At 60.7% G+C, this 20,297-nt stretch overlaps 1 protein-coding gene across 1 annotated transcript in view; it reads left to right on the forward strand.

Annotated features, from left to right (window-relative positions):
• The first annotated feature begins 10,087 nt into the window (after positions 1-10,087).
• The window catches only part of Shank2 (SH3 and multiple ankyrin repeat domains 2), a 341,817-nt gene continuing 331,607 nt past the window's right edge, over positions 10,088-20,297 (forward strand). Inside the window, exon 1 of the mRNA XM_071615968.1 lies at positions 10,088-10,294. Within this exon, the coding sequence (XP_071472069.1) occupies positions 10,088-10,294 (207 nt within the window). The remainder of the gene's footprint in view (positions 10,295-20,297) is intronic.

Genomic DNA, 20,297 nt, shown 5'->3' on the forward strand with positions numbered 1-20,297 from the left:
AAGAAGAGCAGCAGGGAGCCGCTTGCTGTCCTCGGTACGGTACGCAGGAGGAGGCCATGTTGAGAACCCGCCAGGAGGAGGCCCTCACCCAGCACCTCCGTCTTGTGCTTCTGGCCTCCAGAATGTGAACATGTGCACTGCAGTTGTCTCAGCCCCCGTCCCCTGTGTCTCGTCACAGCAGCCGAGCATAGTGTCAGTCACAGCAGGAGCCTGGCACGGGCTGGGCCTGCGTTTCCTAAACCCCCCGACGGCAGGAACTGGGGCCAGGCCTCGTCCTGCAGCCTCCTGGCTCTGGGCTGTGTGGGGGCCACCCCTGAGCTTGGGGCTGGGGCAGGAGCACAGACGGATGCCTGCGCCGCGTGGGTCTCCTGGAGAGGTGCTGACGGGCTGAGCGCTGTGGGACGGGGCTCACAGACAGCCCTCATGAGGACAGCGCCCACCCTGTGGGAATTCTGCATTTCCTGTGACCGAAAGCCAGCCACGCACCAAGTGAGGCTGAATTCGGTCGTTCCAGCCTGTGCTCAGACACTGCATCTTGCCCAGTGATGTTTGGATCAGCTAAAAAGATAAATGTCATTCACGGTGATACATCCGCCTGATTTGCCTTGTCTGGTCAGCAGAATCACCACCCGCGGTGTTACCATCTGGCTTATTGCAGGGCCCATTGGGAGGGTCAGTCTGAATGATTAAAAAGTTGATATCCTCAAAGTTTACTATATATATATATATATATATATATATATATATTTTTTTTTTTTTTCCTGGAGCTGGGGCTGGAACACAGGACCTTGCGTGTGCCAGGCGAGAGGGCTCTATCACTGAGCTATATCCCAGCCCTGGGTGTATTTTAATTAAAAAAACAAAATAAATGTAACATTAACTCTCTTCCACGATTCTAAAAGTGATATCTACTAAAATATTCCAAATGATTTGCTCAAAGGAAAATACCAATGGAAATTAATGAACACGGCAATTTCTAAATCAAAATGATTTAAATAAAATGGAAACGTCTAAGTGTACTTTTCTGAAAATTTGATCACATTAAGTATTTTAATGAACATAAAATGAATCTCGGTCTTGCCGCTCAGGCAAAACATCAGGATCAGGTTTCTGAGATACTCTGTCTAGACTTACCTGCAGTCACGTGACCTGTGTAATGTGGGGAAAGTAAATATAAAGTGAGTTAGAATGCAGCCCAGGTAGGGAAGAGTCCTGAGCACCAGCCAGAGAGGCTGGTAAATGACCTTGACCTTGCCGAGTTGCAAACGGTGAGCTCTTTCTTGTAAAAGCCTGTGTTGAAGAAAAGCAAGATGAGCTCCCTGGGTGGGAAGCTGCAGTTCACTTAGGGCTGCTCAAGGAGGGACTGACGGGGTGACCAGTAAGGCAACCTCAAAATGGGAGCCAACCGGCCTCCTCTGCCTCTCCTCTGCATCTGCCCTAGGCCTTTCCCTGCCGCTGACCCAAGCCCTCCTGCGGTTCGGTGCTTCCTGATTCTGGATTGCTGTGCACGGATACACTCTTTTTAAAAGTTTCCTTGTGCCTCGGTTGACCTTTTAGCACTCTTGTCAGATGGTCCCCGGATTCCTCAGTCCTCTGCGGTCACTAGTGACACTCGTGGAGCCAGGGACTGGAGAGGACAGGAAGAAATCACGCCTGAGGCCCTTGGGGTGCCAGCCACATCTCTAGGAGAGAATCCACTGTGCCCTCGCTCTCTGGAAATCAGCCACTTGAAGCCAGTCGTCCCTTGGTATGGGGGATGGGACCCCGAGGACACCCATCATCCGCGGGCTCCTGACTGCTCCTGGCCTGGGCTGCTCCCAGCAGGGGGTGTGTGGGACTGTGAGGATGCTTGAGGGTCAGTGTCACAGGTTCTCGCCCTGCTGAGCTTGGTCCCCGGGGGCATCGGAAGGTGAGCGATGCCCAGGTCCCAAGGTGGCTTCCTGGGGCCTGACCTCAGGAGGCTGGGAGGGAGGGCTCTGGGCCGGCCATGCAGCAGCAGCAGCAGCAAGAGCTGCCCGGGGCTTGGTGTGGGGCCTGGTTCACCTGCCCGGGACCCTGAGGGCTGCTGCTCTCCTAGGAAGCTGGCACCCGGAGGCTCACAGCTGGGGTCACCCCGAGGGGACCCGTGGGAGGCAGGAGGTCAACTCAGATGTTTTTAGCTTCCCAGACAGAAAGGGGCTTCGTCAACAGACTTTCTGAAGAAAACAAGACCAGAAAATTGACACTCAGGCTGCAAAAAGGATGGCCGGTCCCCACAACCACGGGAATAATAGGAATCAACAGACCCACCTCGCGCTCAGACCCCGTCATTACGGTGACGGTGACGGCAGGCCGGGTTGCGCAGCCCCACCCACGGGCAGCTGGCTGTGCTCAAAGAGGCAGGGGAGGCGGCCTTCAAACTCCACGTGGAGTCCCCGGAGGGCCCTCCCCTGTCCAGGAGCCTGAGGCCAGCTTTTATTTATTTATTTTTTGGTGCTAGGGATTGAACCCAGGAGCCCTTAACCACTAAGCCACATCCCCAATCCTTTAAAATTTTTTCTTAGATTTTACGTTGAGACAAGGTCTCACTAGGTTGCTCAGGGTCTTGCTAAGTTGCTGAGCTTGACTTTGAACTTGCCATCCTCCTGCCTCAGCCTCCCGAGTCGCTGGGATTCCAGGTGGGCACCGTGCCCGGCCTGAGGCCAGCTTTTGAGGGCTTTGAGCACCACTGTTGGGGGTCCCAACGCTTGTGTTGAACTCTCAGGCATTCTGGCGAAGCGTGCTTTGGCCTCCCGGTCAGGTCTGAGTCTTCTCCACCCCGTCCAGGACTCCGAGCTCTGTGACTTTGTGATGTGCCCAGTTCCCAGACTCCGTGCGCTAGCCTGGCTCTGGTCACCATGGTGAGGAGGTGTCGCAGCCTTGCCAGGCCCTGGAGGCAGCGGCTGTCTGCATGAAGAGGCCCTGAGTGGGTGACCTTCCATGTCCTGGCGGGCTCCTGGCCCAGCCTCTGATGAGGATGTGAAGGCATTTCCACCTGCAGCTAAAACCCAACTCCTCACAGAAAGCCATCTGTGAATTCAGTTTTCAATATTGAAGGAACTGGTGTCCCTGGGAGCCACCATCTTGGGGGACAGAACACCCCAGCTTCTCAGCTGCTAAAATACATGGCGATGTTAAGGTCAGGGCCTGAGCCAGGATAGCCCAGTGGGAGTTTGGGGAACAAAATGGCCCAGGGTTGAATAGTTTGCCCCGGCCAGCTGCTCCTGTGAGCCCTGTGATACTTAGTGTGTGACTTTGCGGGAGGCAAGCGTATTAGTCAGCTTGGGCTGCTGTAATAAAATACCACCGACTGGTGGCTTCAGCAACAGGACCTGATCTCACAGTTCTGGAGGTCAGGTCAGGAAGTCTGAGGTCAAGGTGCTGGTGAGCCTTTCCTGGGGAGGGCTGCTCTCCCTGGCGCATGTCACCATGGCCTTTCTTACAGGGCACAGTCCTGGTGGGAGGGGCCCCACCCTTACTATCTAAGGCAGATCTCTGAGTGCATGCACATGGGGTCAGGCAGCAGGACTTGATGTGCAGTAGTGACGCTCTGCGGACTGCACAGCAGCTGTGACAGCCCCCTCCCCCAGCCCTCAGCACCGCCTGCCTCTGTGCCCCCCTGGCCTCCTGGGCCTGTGTTCCTGGTGCCTTTGGGGCGAGTTTCCTGTGGTGACCAGCCCTTCAGGGTCATCTGCAGTGGATGGCGATGTCCTCTGCTGTTTGCAGGCAGAGTCCCTTCCTTTGTGCGATGGGGCTCCTCCAGGTTCTCCACGCCCCGCCATCCTGGGCTGCAGGCCTGTCCAGGGTCTCCCCCTGCCGTGTCCAACGGAAGTGTCAGCGCCGCTGAGCTCCGTCTTGTCCCTCATGCCTGTGCCCTGGGCCTTGCTGAAACAAGGCTGCTCCTCCCCTTGATTCTTCCAGCAGACGATGGTAGGCCAGCCCTCGGCCCCCGGCACACCCAGGACTCCGGGTACCTGTGGCCCTCATCTGGCAAGAAGGCTCTGTCTGTGTGAGGAGGGGACTGTCCAGGTGGGCTCATGTCATCTCAGGGTCCTGGGTCATAAGAGAGAGCTTTGACTCCGGCAGAGATGGTGGAGATGGAGGTGGCCACAGAGATGGACGCATTTTGAAAGTGGAAGGAACGAAACTCAGGACTCGTGACCTCCTCCGGAGGGTGAGAGGAGGCATCTGGGTGCTCACTGCTGCTTCAGCCACCGCGACCAGCCCCTCGTTACCCGCCTCCCGCGGGACCTGCGGAGCCCCAGAGGCCTGCGCTGGGGACGCTGTGTGACGGCACCACTCTGTGTTTTCCTCTAGGGGTTGTGGCTTTGCTCTTCACCCCCAGGTCGGCAGCGTGGCTGGAGCTGTGCGCAGGTTGAGGGGAGCTGTGTTTCTTATCTATTGTCTTATAGAAGGTCCCTCTCACTGGCTCTCTCACTGCGGTCCCCACCCCATGCAGGCTCCCAGTATCTCTCTGTGTGTCTGAATTTCATCACCTTTTGGGACGACCTCACACAGGCTTAGTGCCTATGCATGTGACCTTTGTTTCCTGTGATTACTGATTAAAGGGCTCGGTCCAGGTACAGTCACGGGCTGGGGATGGGACTCCTCTGTGCATTTGCAGGAGGCATGGCTTGACCTACAACAGGGGCTCATGTCACTCTGGGGCAGGGGTCCTGGGGGTGAGGACACAGCTCTGGTGGTGGGGCAGAGGGGATGGGCTGCATCTCTCAGGGGGACTTGCTGGGTAGTGGGCACAGTAGGTGGGTGGGAGCCACTTTTAGATGAGGCTGCCCTTTAGAGAGGATGTTGAACCCATCTTGGCCTCTGCCCCTCCACCTGGTGGGCTCTGGAGTGGCCTCTCCCCGGAGTCCCTGCCCCCTGAACCTTGAGCTCTCGGTCAGCGCTGTCTTCTCCCAGATCTGCAGGAACAGCCGCTTCCAACCATGGCGGCAGAACCGCAGCTCCTCCAGGGTCCACGTAGGTTTTTGCAGGTTTGCCTGGGGCTGGCCACCCCGTGTCCTGCCACCAGCTCTGACCCTGGCCTGACTTTAGATGTCTATCTAAATAAAGCCCCGGGGCAGCACTGGGGAGGGTCTCGCTGCAAATGGAATGCATTTGAACGCAAAAAATAAGGAGGTGGTCACACAGTCTCGCCTCCTGCGTCTCTTTGAGGTTCCCTCGTATCAAACCTTTGAGTGCTTTAGGTAGAAGTCACACGGGGCACCCCCCGTCTCCTGCAGGTGATCCACAAAGGCCCAGTGGCCTTGCCATGAGTTCTGTTTGTGTCTTTATTATGTGTCTTCTGTCCCGAGGCGGCTTTTATATTTCCATGATGGCTGAAGACTGAGCGCTGGGAAACCCAGCTGCTGTCCACGGGGGCCTTTAGGGGCCTAATGAGCCAGTGGAAGTTTCATGTTCTCTTGCAGCAGGTTAGCAGCAAAGCACCGAGTCTTTGTGGAAATTGCTTCTCGGTGGTTATTTTCTTTTCTCTTATTAATAGCCACTGCAGCAGGGCTGATGTAAGAGTCTGAGCCCTTGAACCTCACCCCTGGGACTTCATAGCTGGGTGCGTCCCCCGAGAGAATAGTTACACGGAGGGGTGCCCCGTGCTGTGGGGGCCTCCCTCCTCTGCCCTGGAGCTGATTTCCCAGGGAACTCCCTTGCAGCCTGGTCCTGAGGGGGTCAGGGAACCCGTGTGTCCTCCACAGTGATGCGGATGACACGCAGGCCTTCCGCTTCTGTCTGGACGTCAGATGAACCATGAATGGATGTTCAGTGTGAGTGTGACCCGAGCCGCCGTCCTGCATAATCATATTTAGCGCATATTTGGGTATATTTAGTGCCAAATTCATCTGCTGCTCGTATGAATGCCAGTGTAATTGGCCGCCCTCTGTCCTACCCGGCAGCCCTACCCAGGAGTTAATCATTAAATTCTGTCCAGGCTCCCGGGCCAGGTGCCTGCTGTTCCCACAGAGCTGCTGGCCAGGTCACTCAAGCCTTCTGTTAGGGCCAAGACCCTCCTGGTAGTCAGGTGTCTGGCCTGCCAGTGTGTGACCACCTCCCAGGGCCGGTGCGAGGGGCGGGCTGTGGGCATGTGCCGGGCAGCTGGAGGGCGGTGCCTGGAGGTCTCCTTGCTGCTGTCCCTGCCTGGGCTCGAGATGTGTCCTGGAGTCAGGCCAGGTGTAGCAGGCCAAGCCAGGCTGCACCCCTCACTGGGGAAGAAGACCCTGGGGGTTATGCACACCTCACAGCATTGACCACGTGTCCATCACGGGTCACCAGCCAGGGGCCCCTGGGCCCAGCTCGGGACATGTGTGTGGACTGCAAACTGAATCTTAAAAAACAATGAATTTCCGCGTTGGAATGTCACGTGTCATACCCACATCTGGCCCCTGGCCTCCCCCTTGACCCCAGCCCCCCAGCCTCAGTACGCCCCTGGTCACCATCTTGTGACTCCCGTGAGTGGGGAGCTGCCTTCCTGGAGAGGGTCCTTTGCAGCCTCGGGGCCCTGGAGCCTGGGGTGGAGGGTGGACAAGCTCGGGGCCTCTTGCGGGGTGTGGCTCTGCAGCTGGTCCAGCAGGAGTGACAGGCTGAGCTGGGACCACCCCTGGGGCGGGTTGCTGTCCGGTCCTGCTCTCCCAGGGCTTCCCTGCACACTCCCAGGGCCCCCAGTCACGAGACACAGAGCAGCCGCGGGGCAGGTGGGCGGGTCCAGAGTGAGCTGCGGTGCATCACAGAGGGAGGGCAGTGGCCCCGGGGTGGCTGCAGCACAGTGCTGGTGGGAGGTTGCCAGTGGGCACGGAGGGCCTGGGGTGGCCGCAGCCGTGGTTCTCAGAAGGCCGAAGTCCCACCGGGTGAATCTCATGGGGAAACTGCACGCTCAGCGTTTTCTAAAGCCCACTCCTGCTGTGGGGACCAGAGCGTGAGCCATGTGCACAGGCCCCTTTGTCTTGGCTGCGCAGTCCTGGTGCACTGCCTGGTGCCCACAGAGACGGGCAGCGTTTCCACGGGCCCCTGAGAATGCAGAGCACCAGTGTTGGATGGTCTGCAGGGCTGGAGCGGGGAAGCCTACCTGTGCCCACTGACACCACGCACCCGATTTCAGGGGCTGTCCTGTGCCAGCCCGAGGGTTGTGAGGAGGGAGGAGACCCAGTGGGTCATGGGCTCCATGAACCGCGGTGCCCATGCCGCTCATAGGCACACTCTGGATCAGAGCCATCCCAACCCCCTGCAAATCCAGTGCATTGCTGGCGCACAGGAGATAGGTTTTAATTTACAGAAAGAGTCTAAATAGAACAGTGAATTGTTGACTCCAGGCCATTGTTAGTCCCTCATTCCACCAGTGTGACCAGGTCACAGCAGGCACCTCAAATTACAGCATCTTGTTAGTGTTCTTCTCCCTCCTCTCCACATCCACCCACTCACTCATCCATCTACCCACCCATCCACCAGTCCATTCAGTCACTCACCCGTCCCTCTGTCCATCCATATGCTCACACACTCACCAGTTCATTCATCTATCTATTCACTAGTTCATCCATTCATCCATCTCTTCATCTATTCATCTATCCATCCACCCTCCTAACCTCCTTCCTTCCATCCATCCATCCACCTACTTATCCACCCATTCATCCATCCATTCATATCCATCCATCTATCAATCAACCCATCCATCCATTCAACTATTCATCCATCCATCCATTCATCCATCCATCCACCTATTTATGCACCCATTCATCCATCCATCCGTCCATCCATCCACTCATCCATCCACTCATCTATCCATCCATCCATCCATCTATCCATCCATTCATCCATTCATCCATCCATCCGCCTATTTATCCATCCATCCACCCATCTATCCATCCATCCATCAACCCATCCATCCATTCATCCATCTATCCATTCACTCATCTATCCATCCATCCATCCATTGATCCACTCATCCATCCATCCATCCATTTCATCCACCCATCTACCCTCCCAATTTTCCTTCCATCCATACGTGTATCTATCATCCATCCATACACCACCCACCTGGACAACCATGCACCCACCCACCCACCTGACTGTCTTCCTTCCTTCCTTCCTCCCTTCCTCCCTCCCTCCCTCCCTCCTTCCTCCCCTCCCTTCCTCCCTCCCTCCCTCCCTTCCTTCCTTCCTCCCTTCTCCCCTCCCTCCCTCCCTCCCTCCCTTCCTTCTCTCCCTCCCTCCCTCTTTCCCTCCCTCCCTCCCTCCCTCCTTCCCTCCCTCCCTTCTCTCCCTCCCTCCCTCCCTTTCCCCGACTTTCTGCAGAGTTGGAAAAGCTTTCCCTCCCACCTGTAGGTTCTCTGCCTGGGGCCCTGTGAATGGGGCTGATGAGAGATCCAGGAAGACCCGATTGTCACACTGTGGCACACTCCATGGGAGAAGCCTGGGGAGAGTGACTCAGAGGGTCCCTCAGTGTGACACAGCTTAGGTGGCATCTCAACAAGAGAATAAGGAGTTTTTAGGGATGCAACAGGACGGGGAGAGGAAGGGCTGAGCTCCCAGGTGGCAGGCTGTGAGGTGGCCGGCGCCGGGGAGGAAAGTGGTCAGAACTGGTGCTGAGTGCTGTGCGGGTCTCAGGCTGATGTCAGAGGTGTCTCTGGAGACGAACCTGCATCCCCAGCAGAGAGGAGGGGACCTTGTCAGTTTGTGTCCTGCTTTGGGGCCCGTGTGGGGAGAACAGGGCACTTTTCTTGCATCTGCTGCTTCTCAGTTGCTTTGGGCTCCGCCTGTTCTTCTGGGGAAGTGTGTTTGGGGTGCTGTGCCCTCCCGCCCCCAGCCCAGAGAGAGAAAGCCATAAATACAACACAGGGGACCTCCGCTTCCCGGCTCCGTCAACGTCTGGCATCTTGTCGTCTAAGAATGGGGCTGGAGGCCGGCCAGCCTGCCACTTCGTCCCCCAAGGGAGGCCTCTCGGGTTCAGCCATGGCCCCTGCGCACTGTGTCTAGGACTGGGCTGTGTCTCCCAGCCTTCTTCTAGAGCAGGCTCTGGGGTTTCTGGATCATTCTGTAGATGACTCCCTTTGGCTCAGAGTCACGTGTTGGGGTCACCCAGACGTAGCTTGGGTTCATTCATACGCATGGGCAGAAGAGACCCTGAATGATTAGGGTGACACGTGTCCCCATTTTCCTGGGACAGCTGGGTTTTGTACATCCTTCCTCAGGCAGGTGGCTTTGGCCTTCTTCCTAGAGCCCGGGCAGAGGTGCAATTGCTGGGTCTCCTTGGTACGCCCTCCACCAGGCCCCGGTTTAAGCCAGCGTCACTCAGTTCTTTCTGAACCCCAGGAACGGAGGGCGCCACGGTCACGGTGCCTGCTCCCAGCATCTGTCTGTCCTCCATGCTTGCTGAGACCCGTGGTCCAAGGCAGCCGTGGGCAGCCTGGCTGGATCTTTGCTGGGTGTGGTTACTGCCCTTGACAGAGGGGGAGGAGCCCTCCCAGCTGCCCCAGCCTCTTGGGGACCCCAGTCTCCGGCTTCAGCCTGCTCTGGGCCGCGGGGTTAGCTCCTGTCCTGGTCCCGGAGGCTGTTTCCTGGCTGAGACTGGCCCGTCTTTCTGGGCTATTTTTACCCACTTCCCTCAGAGCTGTTTGAAGCAGGGGTTGTTACAGGGAGGATTCCTGCCATCTGACCCTGTGCCCACTTCTCCTCCTCTCCTGCGGCTCTGTCCTCAAAGAAAACCAGAGGCAGCCGTTTCCCTCACGTGGAAGTTTCCAAGTGCCGGTGGCCCCTGGTGACGCCCCCTAAGCCCTTCTCTTCTCGCCAGCTCACTGGGGCTGCCTCTCGCTGGGTTTTGCAGCCTCAGGCTGGGGCTCAGGTCCCTGTCCCAGCTGCTGCTGCCTCTGCCCGGCGTGGGGGGGGAGGGGCGCCGCATTCGTGCCGCCTGAGGGACCCGTGTGTGGACGTGGACGTGCACAGCCGACCGTGGGTGGTGTCACCTGCAAAGCCCGAGCTGCGCCTGCGCTCCTCAGGGCCGGTCTCTGGAGCCCCCGGGCTCTCTTTAATCTTCACGTTTCCTTCTCCTGGCAGAGACCTGGCAGCCATGCCGCGCCTCCCGACGTCCAGTGAGGACGAGATGGCCGAGAGCTTCTCCGACTACTCCATGGGCTCCGAGTCCGACAGCTCCAAAGACGAGACCGTCTACGACACCATCCGGGCCACGGGGGAGAAGCCGAGCGGGGCGAGGATGGAGGAGACCCAGGGCAACACGCTGGTGATCCGCGTGGTCATCCAGGACCTGCAGCAGACGGTGAGCCCCTGCGCACGGCAGCGCCCTCCCGGGCCCACCCTCCGTCCACAGCTGGGCAGCGTCCACCTGGCTTGGAGGGCACAGGCGCCTCTGGTCTAACCTGGACCCCCAGGGATGATGACACAGGCAAGGTGCTCCTCCTGCCCACCCAGCCCCTCCCTGCAGCCACACTGTCCCCTGCTCCTGCCTCTGCTCACGGCACAGCCTATCAGCCCTATGCGCTCGCTCCTATGACGAAGTCCCCGAGGAAAGCTACTTTGTAAAGAGGCTTATTTTGTCTTATGATCTAAGAGTTCAAGGTCACAGGCCTCCTCTGGTGACAGCCTCTTTGTGGGCAGAGTCCCCAGGCAACATGGGACACCACGTGGAGGAAGCAGGGAGCACGTCTTGTCTGGTCTGTCCCTGCTCTCATGAGGCCACCAGGAGTCGGCCAGCCCCACCCTGGTGACCTTATCTACTGCTGATCATCTGGCCCCGAAGGCCCCAGCTCTGGACACCACAGACAGATTGTTTCCACCCTGTTAATACCTCACGGTGAGGATCCAATTTCCACCCAGCCACCCTGAGAGACAGGCACACCAGACCCAAGCCACAGCACGTACTACGGCGTGCTCGGCCCGCAGGACGGGCGGCCGTCCTGCACAGGGATCAGTGTGAGCCAGCACCTCTGTGGACACTGAGGGCTGGCCTCTGTCCAGCCTGCCTCTCCCTCGCTGCTCCAGGTCAGCATGCGTAGTCCCCATGTCCGAGCCCACCCCACTTCCGGGAGCATGGAGATCCCATGAGCCCTGCCTTTCCTGGCCTTGGCCAGGCCACTGTCCACCAGCCCTGGGCCCCGTGTCCTTCCCTGTGCTGTTTCCCTGTGCCCTCAGGTGGCTGCTTGCCTGTGCTGTCCACCTCTGTCATCAGCTGCTTCCGGGTGCCTGTGGCCCTCCGCTGGAGGCCGACTGGTGCTGGGGCAGGGGCTGGGGTGGTGGGTGTGATGGACAGGGTGGACAGGACAGTGATTCGGTTTCCGAAGACACCCTGTCACCAGGCACCCTCTCCTGACCCTCGTCCCTCCCTCCTCTGCGTGTCTGGTAGGGCTCTCCCGTGAGGTTGCGGATGCCCCCGAGCAGAGACAGCGCCCCCAGGCCCACCCCCTCCCCAGCAGAGGGCTGATTCCCGGGAGGCGTCTCCCGTCTGGCTTGTGGGTGCCGGCGTTCAGGCCTGGTGTGGGGTTGCGTCCTGCTCAGGGGTGTGGACGTGAGGGTGCCCTGGGCCCGCTGACAGTCAGCGGCTGCAGGAGCATCTGTGACGAGCCACCGGCTGTTCTGGGCACGGGGAGGGCATGCCCACACGCACTGGCCGGATGGTTGCCAGGTGGTGGAGGTGGTGGGGAGCCGTCTCTGTGGGCCGCAGGGACTCAGTCGAGAGGGCAGCTGCTGGAGCATGGCGAGTGGGAGTGGGTGGTCCGGAGGTGAGATCCGAGGTCAGGGGCAAGACCCGAGGTCAGGGGTGACATGGAGTTGGGCTACGGGAGCTGAGCTCGGTGCTCAGATGCGAGGTCAGGGCCAGCCTCTGCAGCCCGAAGGAGAAGACCAGACTTTACTTCCACTGTGTTTGAAGGGTTGAGGTGTGGGCCTGGGCACATTCCGGGTCCTCGTGACGTGAGGCCGTCTGTTCTGCCTCTGCTGCTTCCTGGGTGCTGTTCGCTTTGTCTCAATCAAACCGTGTTCCGTTGCAGGAGGCATCTCTGCTCCCAGCACCCATAGCACCCGTGGGGGTGTGTAGAGCCAAGCTGTCCCACCCCAGCGGTCCCAGCACGGCGGACACGAGGAAGACGGTTCTTGGGGGGTGAATGGCAGGAGCTGGGGAAGCCCCTGTAGGATTCTGTTGGGCGGGACCCTGAAGCACAGAAGGGTTCCCCTTTATGGGGGCACAGTGGCTGGAGGTCCAAGCTCTGGGATCAGAGGAGATGTTAAGGGGCTTCTCCTGCACCTCCGTGCCCTCAGGGTCTGGCGTCCTAGGCTGTGCAGGGCTCTGGTTCCCTGGGTCCAGGGAGGCTAGAGGAGATCGACTCCCAGGGGCACCAGCCCTGCCCAGCAGGGGCCTGCTGTCTCCAGTAGGCGCTCACTGGGCTGGAGCTGCCGCAGAGTCCTCACTGTCCTAAGGACAAGGTCAGTCAGGTCACCTCTCCTTGGGAAGCTGGGGTGACCCAGGGCCCCCAAACTAACCCCTGCAGTGCCGCAGGCCCTGGGCCATGCTGGAAGCACACGGTGGCTTCTGGGTGTGTGGCTGCTCTCTTTTTATGTCACTTGGCACCTCTGAGGAACACTGCTGCAGGTAATTCCCGAGCAGTGGCCCCCTATCAGCGGCCTCACTTCCTGCCGTGTTGATCGCCATGACCTGAAAATACTGTATGGGAAACTCCAAGGTACACAACCCGTAAGTTCTAAGCAGCTTTGACCACCGTGTGTTGCCTGGTTTTTCTACGACCAGCCGTCGCTGCTTCTCTCTTACTGTCCCTAGTTTATAAAGTAGCCCTTGTCACAGGTGACAGGGACGCATCGCATGAGCAGGTGGCACTCTCTGCAGTGCCAGCCCCCCCCCCCCCCGGAGTCTTGGGGTGCATCCCCAGGACAAGGGGATGAATGCAGGCAGAGAGGTGCCAAGGCCCGCCCCAGCCGCGTCCATCACCCTCAGCATCACGCCCCACCCCACGCTGCGAGTGGCCCACTTCGTTGGTGCTTTTTATTTAACTTAGGAGAGAAGGAGACAGGAAGGTCTCAGACGACGTGTCCAGGGACACCTTAAGGAACCGAGCAGGATGCCCCCGAGGGCTGGAGCCTCGCTCCTCTGCTGTCCAATTCCCCTTCTCCCTCCGCTCCTTCCCCGCGGAGCAGACTCCAGCCTCAGCACCGACACGTCCGTGTTCCCTTCTCCCTCTGGCCTCTAGGGTTGGCCGGGCAAGAGGTGGGGCCTTCTGATCCACGCAGACATTCAGGGACCCAGGCTCTCTCTCCTCGGCAGCTGGGCCACTCCCTGGAGCTCCGGAACCCCCACAGGTCCTTTCTGTAGCTGTGGGGACGGTGAGGGAGGGGAGAGGGGACTGTGAAGAATGACACTTCCCCACTCCCCTGGTCCCCCCGGGAGACCACACCTGGTGCCAAGGAGGCCGCCCAGGGAGGAGGAGCAGGAAGGCTTGAAGGGGAGAAGCTAGTGGTGCCTATGTGCACACACATGCACACACATGCACACACACATGCACACACACATGCACATGCACACACACACACGCACACACATACATGCACACACACACGCGCACACACATATGCACATGCACACACACACGCACACACACATGCACACACACACATGCACACACACGCACACACATATGCACATGCACACATACACACACACATGCACACATACACACACGCACACACACAACACGCACACACACATGCGCACACACACGCACACAGACACACACACCCCTGCACGCGCACACACCCTCCCCTCCCTGCCTCGCCCCCTTGGGCCTGCCATCTCCTGGGGGCGCAGGACCGTTTGCATATGGTCACTGTCTGCCACACTTTCCCTGCGTTGCCGGGTTCTGGCCAGGGGAGGGGCCTTTCCTCCTCCCAGCGCCTGTTCGGGTTCTCACCTGAGCAGGTGGAGCTCACGGCTGAGTGCTCTGTCTGCTTTTGAGGAGGAGTCCTGGGGGCAGTGCCCGCTCAGCCAGTGTCCAGCAGGTTCTCGTTCTCCGCGGGGCTCCTTGCTGGACAGCTCCTCGTGTTCTGTGAGGACGCTGTACTGTTGGCTCTGAACACGGACCATGGCCACAGCGCCGTGACTCACACCCGAGCCAGACACGCCCTCTCCCTGTGGTGCGCCACGGCCTCCCATGCCCCGGCACCTGCATGTGCCTCGGCACCGTCCCCAAGGAGAGCGTGGGAATGTGAACGTCCTGGCACCGTCCCCAAGGAGGATGCTGGGTAGCCCAGGAAGCAGAAGGCCGAGCTCCGTCTGCTGGACCTCCTGGACACCTGCCCTGGCGACTGGACTTCTCTGCTCCGTGCTCATCTGTGATGGCGTGAGCTTGGAAATGTGATCTCGGTTGCCAACCATCTTCCAAGCGGGCAAGTCCCCGGGGAAGGGACCTGAGCCATGAAGAGGTGCCCTGCTCCCTGGGCCGGGGCGCTCTTTCCCTGGTCACATCTGTGCACCTGGTCTGGGGTCTTGCCGTGACTGTTGCTTCAGAGGAGCTGGTTCTCTTTTCCATCCTGGGGGACGCCGTCTCGGCCTGTGCTTCTGGAGACCGGCTTCGCGGCTGGACACAGAGGCCGCGCTCCTTTCTGCCTGGGTCCTGCCTTCGAGGGCATCTCCCTGCGCCTGGGTCACACTTGGGGCCTTCTCCCTGCGGGCTGGTGGTCGGCTTCGGCCTGGACGTCCTCCTCCTGTCCCTTCTCGTCACCCCTCGCGGGCGCTGTCCTAGATGCTCGCGGGATCTTCCGCTCCCCCGCGCCGGCTGTGGCTGCGGGGTCCTCCCTGTTCCTTACCAGTTCTACTCCTCCGTAGCCACGCGTCCTGACTTTTCATCTGTTTCCATCACCCTGCGCCATCTCCTGAAATCATTCTTTCCAGTGGCTGTCTGTTCTCGGGCATCTGTCCTGTGGTTTCCCTCCCGGTGTCAGGGTCTCCGGGAGGCCCCCTTCTTCACGGGGTTTGTCTGTCCCCTGCCGACTCCTTGCTCCCTGCCTTTTCTGTGTCACAGCCTCACCACGGCTCCGGCCCTTTCTCCCCATCTCCTCCCAGTCGAGTGACAACAGTGGGTCCTTCTGATCTGAGAGCACGTGAGGGCGTCTTCCTGGACTCCCTCTTGAAGTTAGAGCTGTCTGTCTGTCTGTCTGTGTATCTGCAGAGCTTTCCAGGTGGAAGGCCTCTACCCGGAGGCTGGACTCTCTTTCCCTTCCGCCTGTCTCAGACACTCCAGTGGTGGGGACGTTCCACTTTCAGGGAGGGTGGCCCCAACCTGCTGCATCCCCATCAGCAAGGACCCCAGCATGAGGTCCGCTAGGACACCAGGCCCACAGGGCCCTGCCTGGCATGTCCCTGGGAGGGAGAGGTGCGGCCCGGTGAGGGTGAGAGGGCATGTCCCCCCGGGGTCTCTCGTTTCTCTGGGCACTGTCTGAGAGGGACATTGCTGGCCTTGGAAGGCACCACATCTTGCTCTGGATGCCTTTTGGGGTGGCTCCCCTGTTTTGGCCCTGGAGACTGTGCACCTCGGCATCAGCCTGCTGTGGGGGAGACTCTGGCCCTGGGGTTTGACCACCTTGTAAGGTTTTAGCCGGGAACTGGGAAGGTGGGGAAGGGGGAGGCTGCTGGGGAAGGGGTGCCTATGGCGGCAAGTGCCCCACCCTGCCCTGCCCCTCCCCAGGCAGCAGGCTGCCCACAGGTGCCCATCCTAGGCTGCAGGTCCAGGGCTGGGGTGTCCCATGTGGTGGACCCTGGGCTCCACCACTGTACTAAGGCCGCATTCACAGCATCCTGGACACTGGCCGGTGGCACACACCACGTCCGGTCTCCAAGCCGGTGGTCAGTGTGGTCCTTGGCAGTCTTGAGGTGGGTGGTGTTTCTGAGCATCTTTGCTGGGGTGACACACAGAGAGGAAGGGCCAGTATCTCAGGTGCTCCAGTGGGTGCAGCGATGGCCACAGCTGGCCCAGAGGCAGCACGTCCCTCCCTCTCCCTCCCAGGCAGGGCACAGGGAGGTTTTCTGTCACCCTAGTTGGCAGAGGGCAGTGTGGGCCACCAGACCCCAGAGCCAGTGAGAGGCAGAGCAGGTGGCCTGGGGACACTCGGCCTTGGCCTGGAAGCCTGCTGGGGGTAGGCCCTAGAGGCTTGCATTCGACATACCCACTGATGGCCTGGTGCCTAGACTGCAGCTGGCATCTGCCGTGGGCAGCACTGCATGGGGGCAGCTCTGGGTGGACGCCATGCAGGGGTGGACCAGTCATTGCCCCGCCATTCATCCTGTGCTTTGGGGCAAGGCCCTGAGGGGTGAGGTCAGCAAGGGGTGGCAGACCCTGGTCTGGAAGCAAGCCAGTATGGGCTGGAGGTCCAGCCCTGGCCAGGTCCAGCTTCCCTAATCCAAAGATTCAGAATCTGAAAGGATGCAAAATCCTCAGCGTCCTGAGCACCGACGTGATGTCGTATGTGGAAATTCCACACCAGGAGCTTTGCTTCACACAGAATGATGAGAGATGTGTGAAGTCACCTTCAGGCGAAGCGCAGCAGGTACAAGTAAAACAGTGAATCAACGTAGACTTGGTCTCACCCCAGGGACCGTGGTCAGCATCTGCAGATATTCTAGACTCTGGAAACTCTGGCATCCGAAGCACCTGTGTTCCCAGGCGTTTTGGGGGAGGGATGCTGGAGCCCCCGCGGGCACAGGGTGAGCCCGTGGTGTCCCCGACCAGGCTGACCTCAGAGGCCCTTGTCACTCGTGTAGGGAGAGGGGTCAGTTGGTCGTCTCACTGCTGGGTGAGGTGCTCCATCGCAGCCAGGACGAGGCGTTGGGCCTGGAAGGTTCTCAGGGCCCGCTGAGCGCGGGGCAGCCATGGCCACGGCACCACCCTCGGGGAAGCCCGAGTCCGCCTTCCGGCCTGCTTGGAGCCCTCCTGGTGGGTGACCCTCATTAAGGCGCAGGCAGGGCTCATTTTTGTGGCAGGTCTCGTCTGTCTGAGCCAGAAGCCCGGGACACCTTCGGGAGTGGCGGCCGGTGACACCTGCTCTTGGGCCCGGAGGCACAAGGGTGCCTTGTGGAGGGAGGGCCTCCGCGGTCAGTCCCCACTGGGGCATAATCACTTCTGGGATTTTCTGAAGACCACTTCCCTTCACTTTGTTCAAAACCAACAAAGCCCCGGGAGTCCGAGGCCAGAAATCCCACGGGCGTGAGTTCTCAGCAACAAAGCAGACATTGTTCCCGTGTGCGGTCCCTTGTGGGCCAGTCCTCTGTCTAGCTGGGGACTCGAGCAGCTTCTGGAATCCTGCCCAGAGGAGCCTCGTGGAGCTGCCAGCGGGTCCATCCCGGGGCCCCATGCTGGCCGGCTGGGTGACAGTGCCTGGGGAAGCTGCCGGGCTGCCCTCCACTGCCCCGTATGGACCCTCACCCAGGTGTGGTCTGAACCCAGGCCCCTCGTCCAGTGCGACTGAAGCTTTAGCCTTTGAGTAACAGCCTCGGGCAGGGCGGCCACCCCTCCAGGAGCCCTTGGTCCTGGCTGAGCAGGGACCCGGGCTGGGTGTAGAGGCCACGCAGGGAGTGGAAGGTGGGCCGAGGCACGTGGAGGGCGCGTTTCTGGTCATTCCAAAGACACAGTGGCTGGCGCTGCCAATCCACGTGGCCTCCACAAAGAAGTGGCAGGTGCCCAAATCAGTGCCCACAGTGCGCTCTTCTGTTGTTTTGGTTTTGGAGGACACGAACGCGGAAGTGGGAACGCAGCTGGGCCCAGGCTTGCGGCAGCTCAGTTCCTCCTGGGTGCTGAGAGGCGCGTCCCAGGGACACCTAAGAAGAAACGCGCTGGCCCGCCACGCCCCTCTGGGGTCCTCGGGGCATCGGACGCCAGCCCAGAGCTCCCTCCTGCCAGCCTGGTCGTCGGTCCCATGACGGCAGGCACCCAGGCAGAGGGGCAGGGCCGGCTGCTCCTGGGGAACAGGGAGTCTCTCCTGTGTTAAATAAATGCATGTTGGAGCTGAATATTTCATTTAACAAAAAGCCTTTCCACTGCTCTCCTAGCCAGCACAGCTCACTGCCATCCATCCATCCCCCTGCCTCTGGGCCTGCGCAGATCCCAAAGCCACAGCCCCAGATTTGCCTCACCCGGGGCACTCTGCTCTCCAGCCCACCATCCCCGCCCCCCCACCCCCACTCTGCTCTCCCCCACTGTCCCTCCCCCCCCACTCTGCTCTCCAGCCCACTGTCCCTCCCCCCACCCCCACTCTGCTCTCCCCCACTGTCCCTCCCCCCCACTCTGCTCTCCTCCCACTGTCCCTGCCTCCCCCACCCCCACTCTGCTCTCCCCCACTGTCCCTCCCCCCACCCCCACTCTGCTCTCCCCCACTGTCCCTCCCCCCACCCCCACTCTGCTCTCCCCCACTGTCCCTCCCCCCCACTCTGCTCTCCAGCCCACTGTCCCTGCCTCCCCCACCCCCACTCTGCTCTCCCCCACTGTCCCTCCCCCCCACTCTGCTCTCCAGCCCACTGTCCCTCCCCCCTCCCCCACTCTGCTCTCCCCCCACTGTCCCTCCCCCCACCCCCACTCTGCTCTCCTCCCACTGTCCCTCCCCCCTCCCCCACTCTGCTCTCCCCCCACTGTCCCTCCCCCCTCCCCCACTCTGCTCTCCCCCCACTGTCCCTCCCCCCTCCCCCACTCTGCTCTCCCCCCACTGTCCCTCCCCCCACCCCCACTCTGCTCTCCAGCCCACTGTCCCTCCCCCCTCCCCCACTCTGCTCTCCCCCCACTGTCCCTCCCCCTCCCCCACTCTGCTCTCCAGCCCACTGTCCCTCCCCCCACCCCCACTCTGCTCTCCCCCCACTGTCCCTCCCCCCACCCCCACTCTGCTCTCCCCCCACTGTCCCTCCCCCCTCCCCCACTCTGCTCTCCAGCCCACTGTCCCTCCCCCCACCCCCACTCTGCTCTCCCCCCACTGTCCCTCCCCCCTCCCCCACTCTGCTCTCCCCCCACTGTCCCTGCCTCCCCCTCCCCCACTCTGCTCTCTTCCCACTGTCCCTCCCCCACCCCCACTCTGCTCTCCCCCCACTGTCCCTCCCCCCACCCCCACTCTGCTCTCCCCCCACTGTCCCTCCCCCCTCCCCCACTCTGCTCTCCCCCCACTGTCCCTCCCCCCTCCCCCACTCTGCTCTCCCCCCACTGTCCCTCCCCCCACCCCACTCTGCTCTCCCCCCACTGTCCCTCCCCCCACCCCCACTCTGCTCTCCCCCACTGTCCCTCCCCCCTCCCCCACTCTGCTCTCCCCCCACTGTCCCTCCCCCCTCCCCCACTCTGCTCTCCCCCCCACTGTCCCTCCCCCCTCCCCCACTCTGCTCTCCCCCCACTGTCCCTCCCCCCCCACTCTGCTCTCCCCCCACTGTCCCTCCCCCCCACTCTGCTCTCCAGCCCACTGTCCCTCCCCCCACCCCCACTCTGCTCTCCCCCCACTGTCCCAGCCTCCCCCCAACTCTGCTCTCCCCCCATTGCCCCCCCCCCCCAGCTGGTGAGACACCCTGATCTATCACAAGCTTCTGAATGGAGCTGCCAACAGTTTGACTCCAGAGCAGCCTTGACCTTGTGCTTTCCCAGAGGGTCCAACTAGAGCTCCCAGGGCGGTCCCTCCCCTCAGCCCTCCATCCCTCCTGGTCCGTGTGTCTCAGGCACATGATGAGTCTGCAGCTTTCCGCATTCAGTTCCTGTGCTTTTGAGTATGAGGAGGACCTGTCGTGACAGCCTTTGGGCCCACGTCCCGTCCAGTAGAGCCAGGGCCTGACTGCTGACCCCTTGTGCAAGGGCCATGTGGGAAGGGGCTCACAGGTGGTCTGTGGCCTTGAGAGCTCTATTTGAGCGCTGCCTGGCTGGGGTCTGATTTGGGATCTTATTCAGGTGGGGGATGGGCTTCTTGAAGTCCACGCTTCTGGGAAACGGGCAGCGTGGGCAGCCACGGGGGCCTGTCCTCTGTCCATGCAGCGTGGGCAGCCACGGGGGCCTGTCCTCTGTCCGTGCAGCGTTTCATCCTGGATTGCCAAGGAAGTGGGCTGCGGTCGGTTGCCTGTGCGCACGTCCTCTGTGTGTGCTGACCTTCCGCTGTGCAGCACGGGGGGCCTCCCAGGTCACCTGGCAGCAGGCAGACTGGGCCTATCTCTGTGCCTGACCCAGGACCTCCATGGCCACCTCTTCTGTACAAGGTGCTTCTCCGGAGAGGACCACACTCTGTTCTTCCTGGACACCTTCACCTTCGCC

Source organism: Marmota flaviventris, chromosome 9, assembly GCF_047511675.1.
Source record: "Marmota flaviventris isolate mMarFla1 chromosome 9, mMarFla1.hap1, whole genome shotgun sequence".
NCBI lineage: Eukaryota > Metazoa > Chordata > Mammalia > Rodentia > Sciuridae > Marmota > Marmota flaviventris.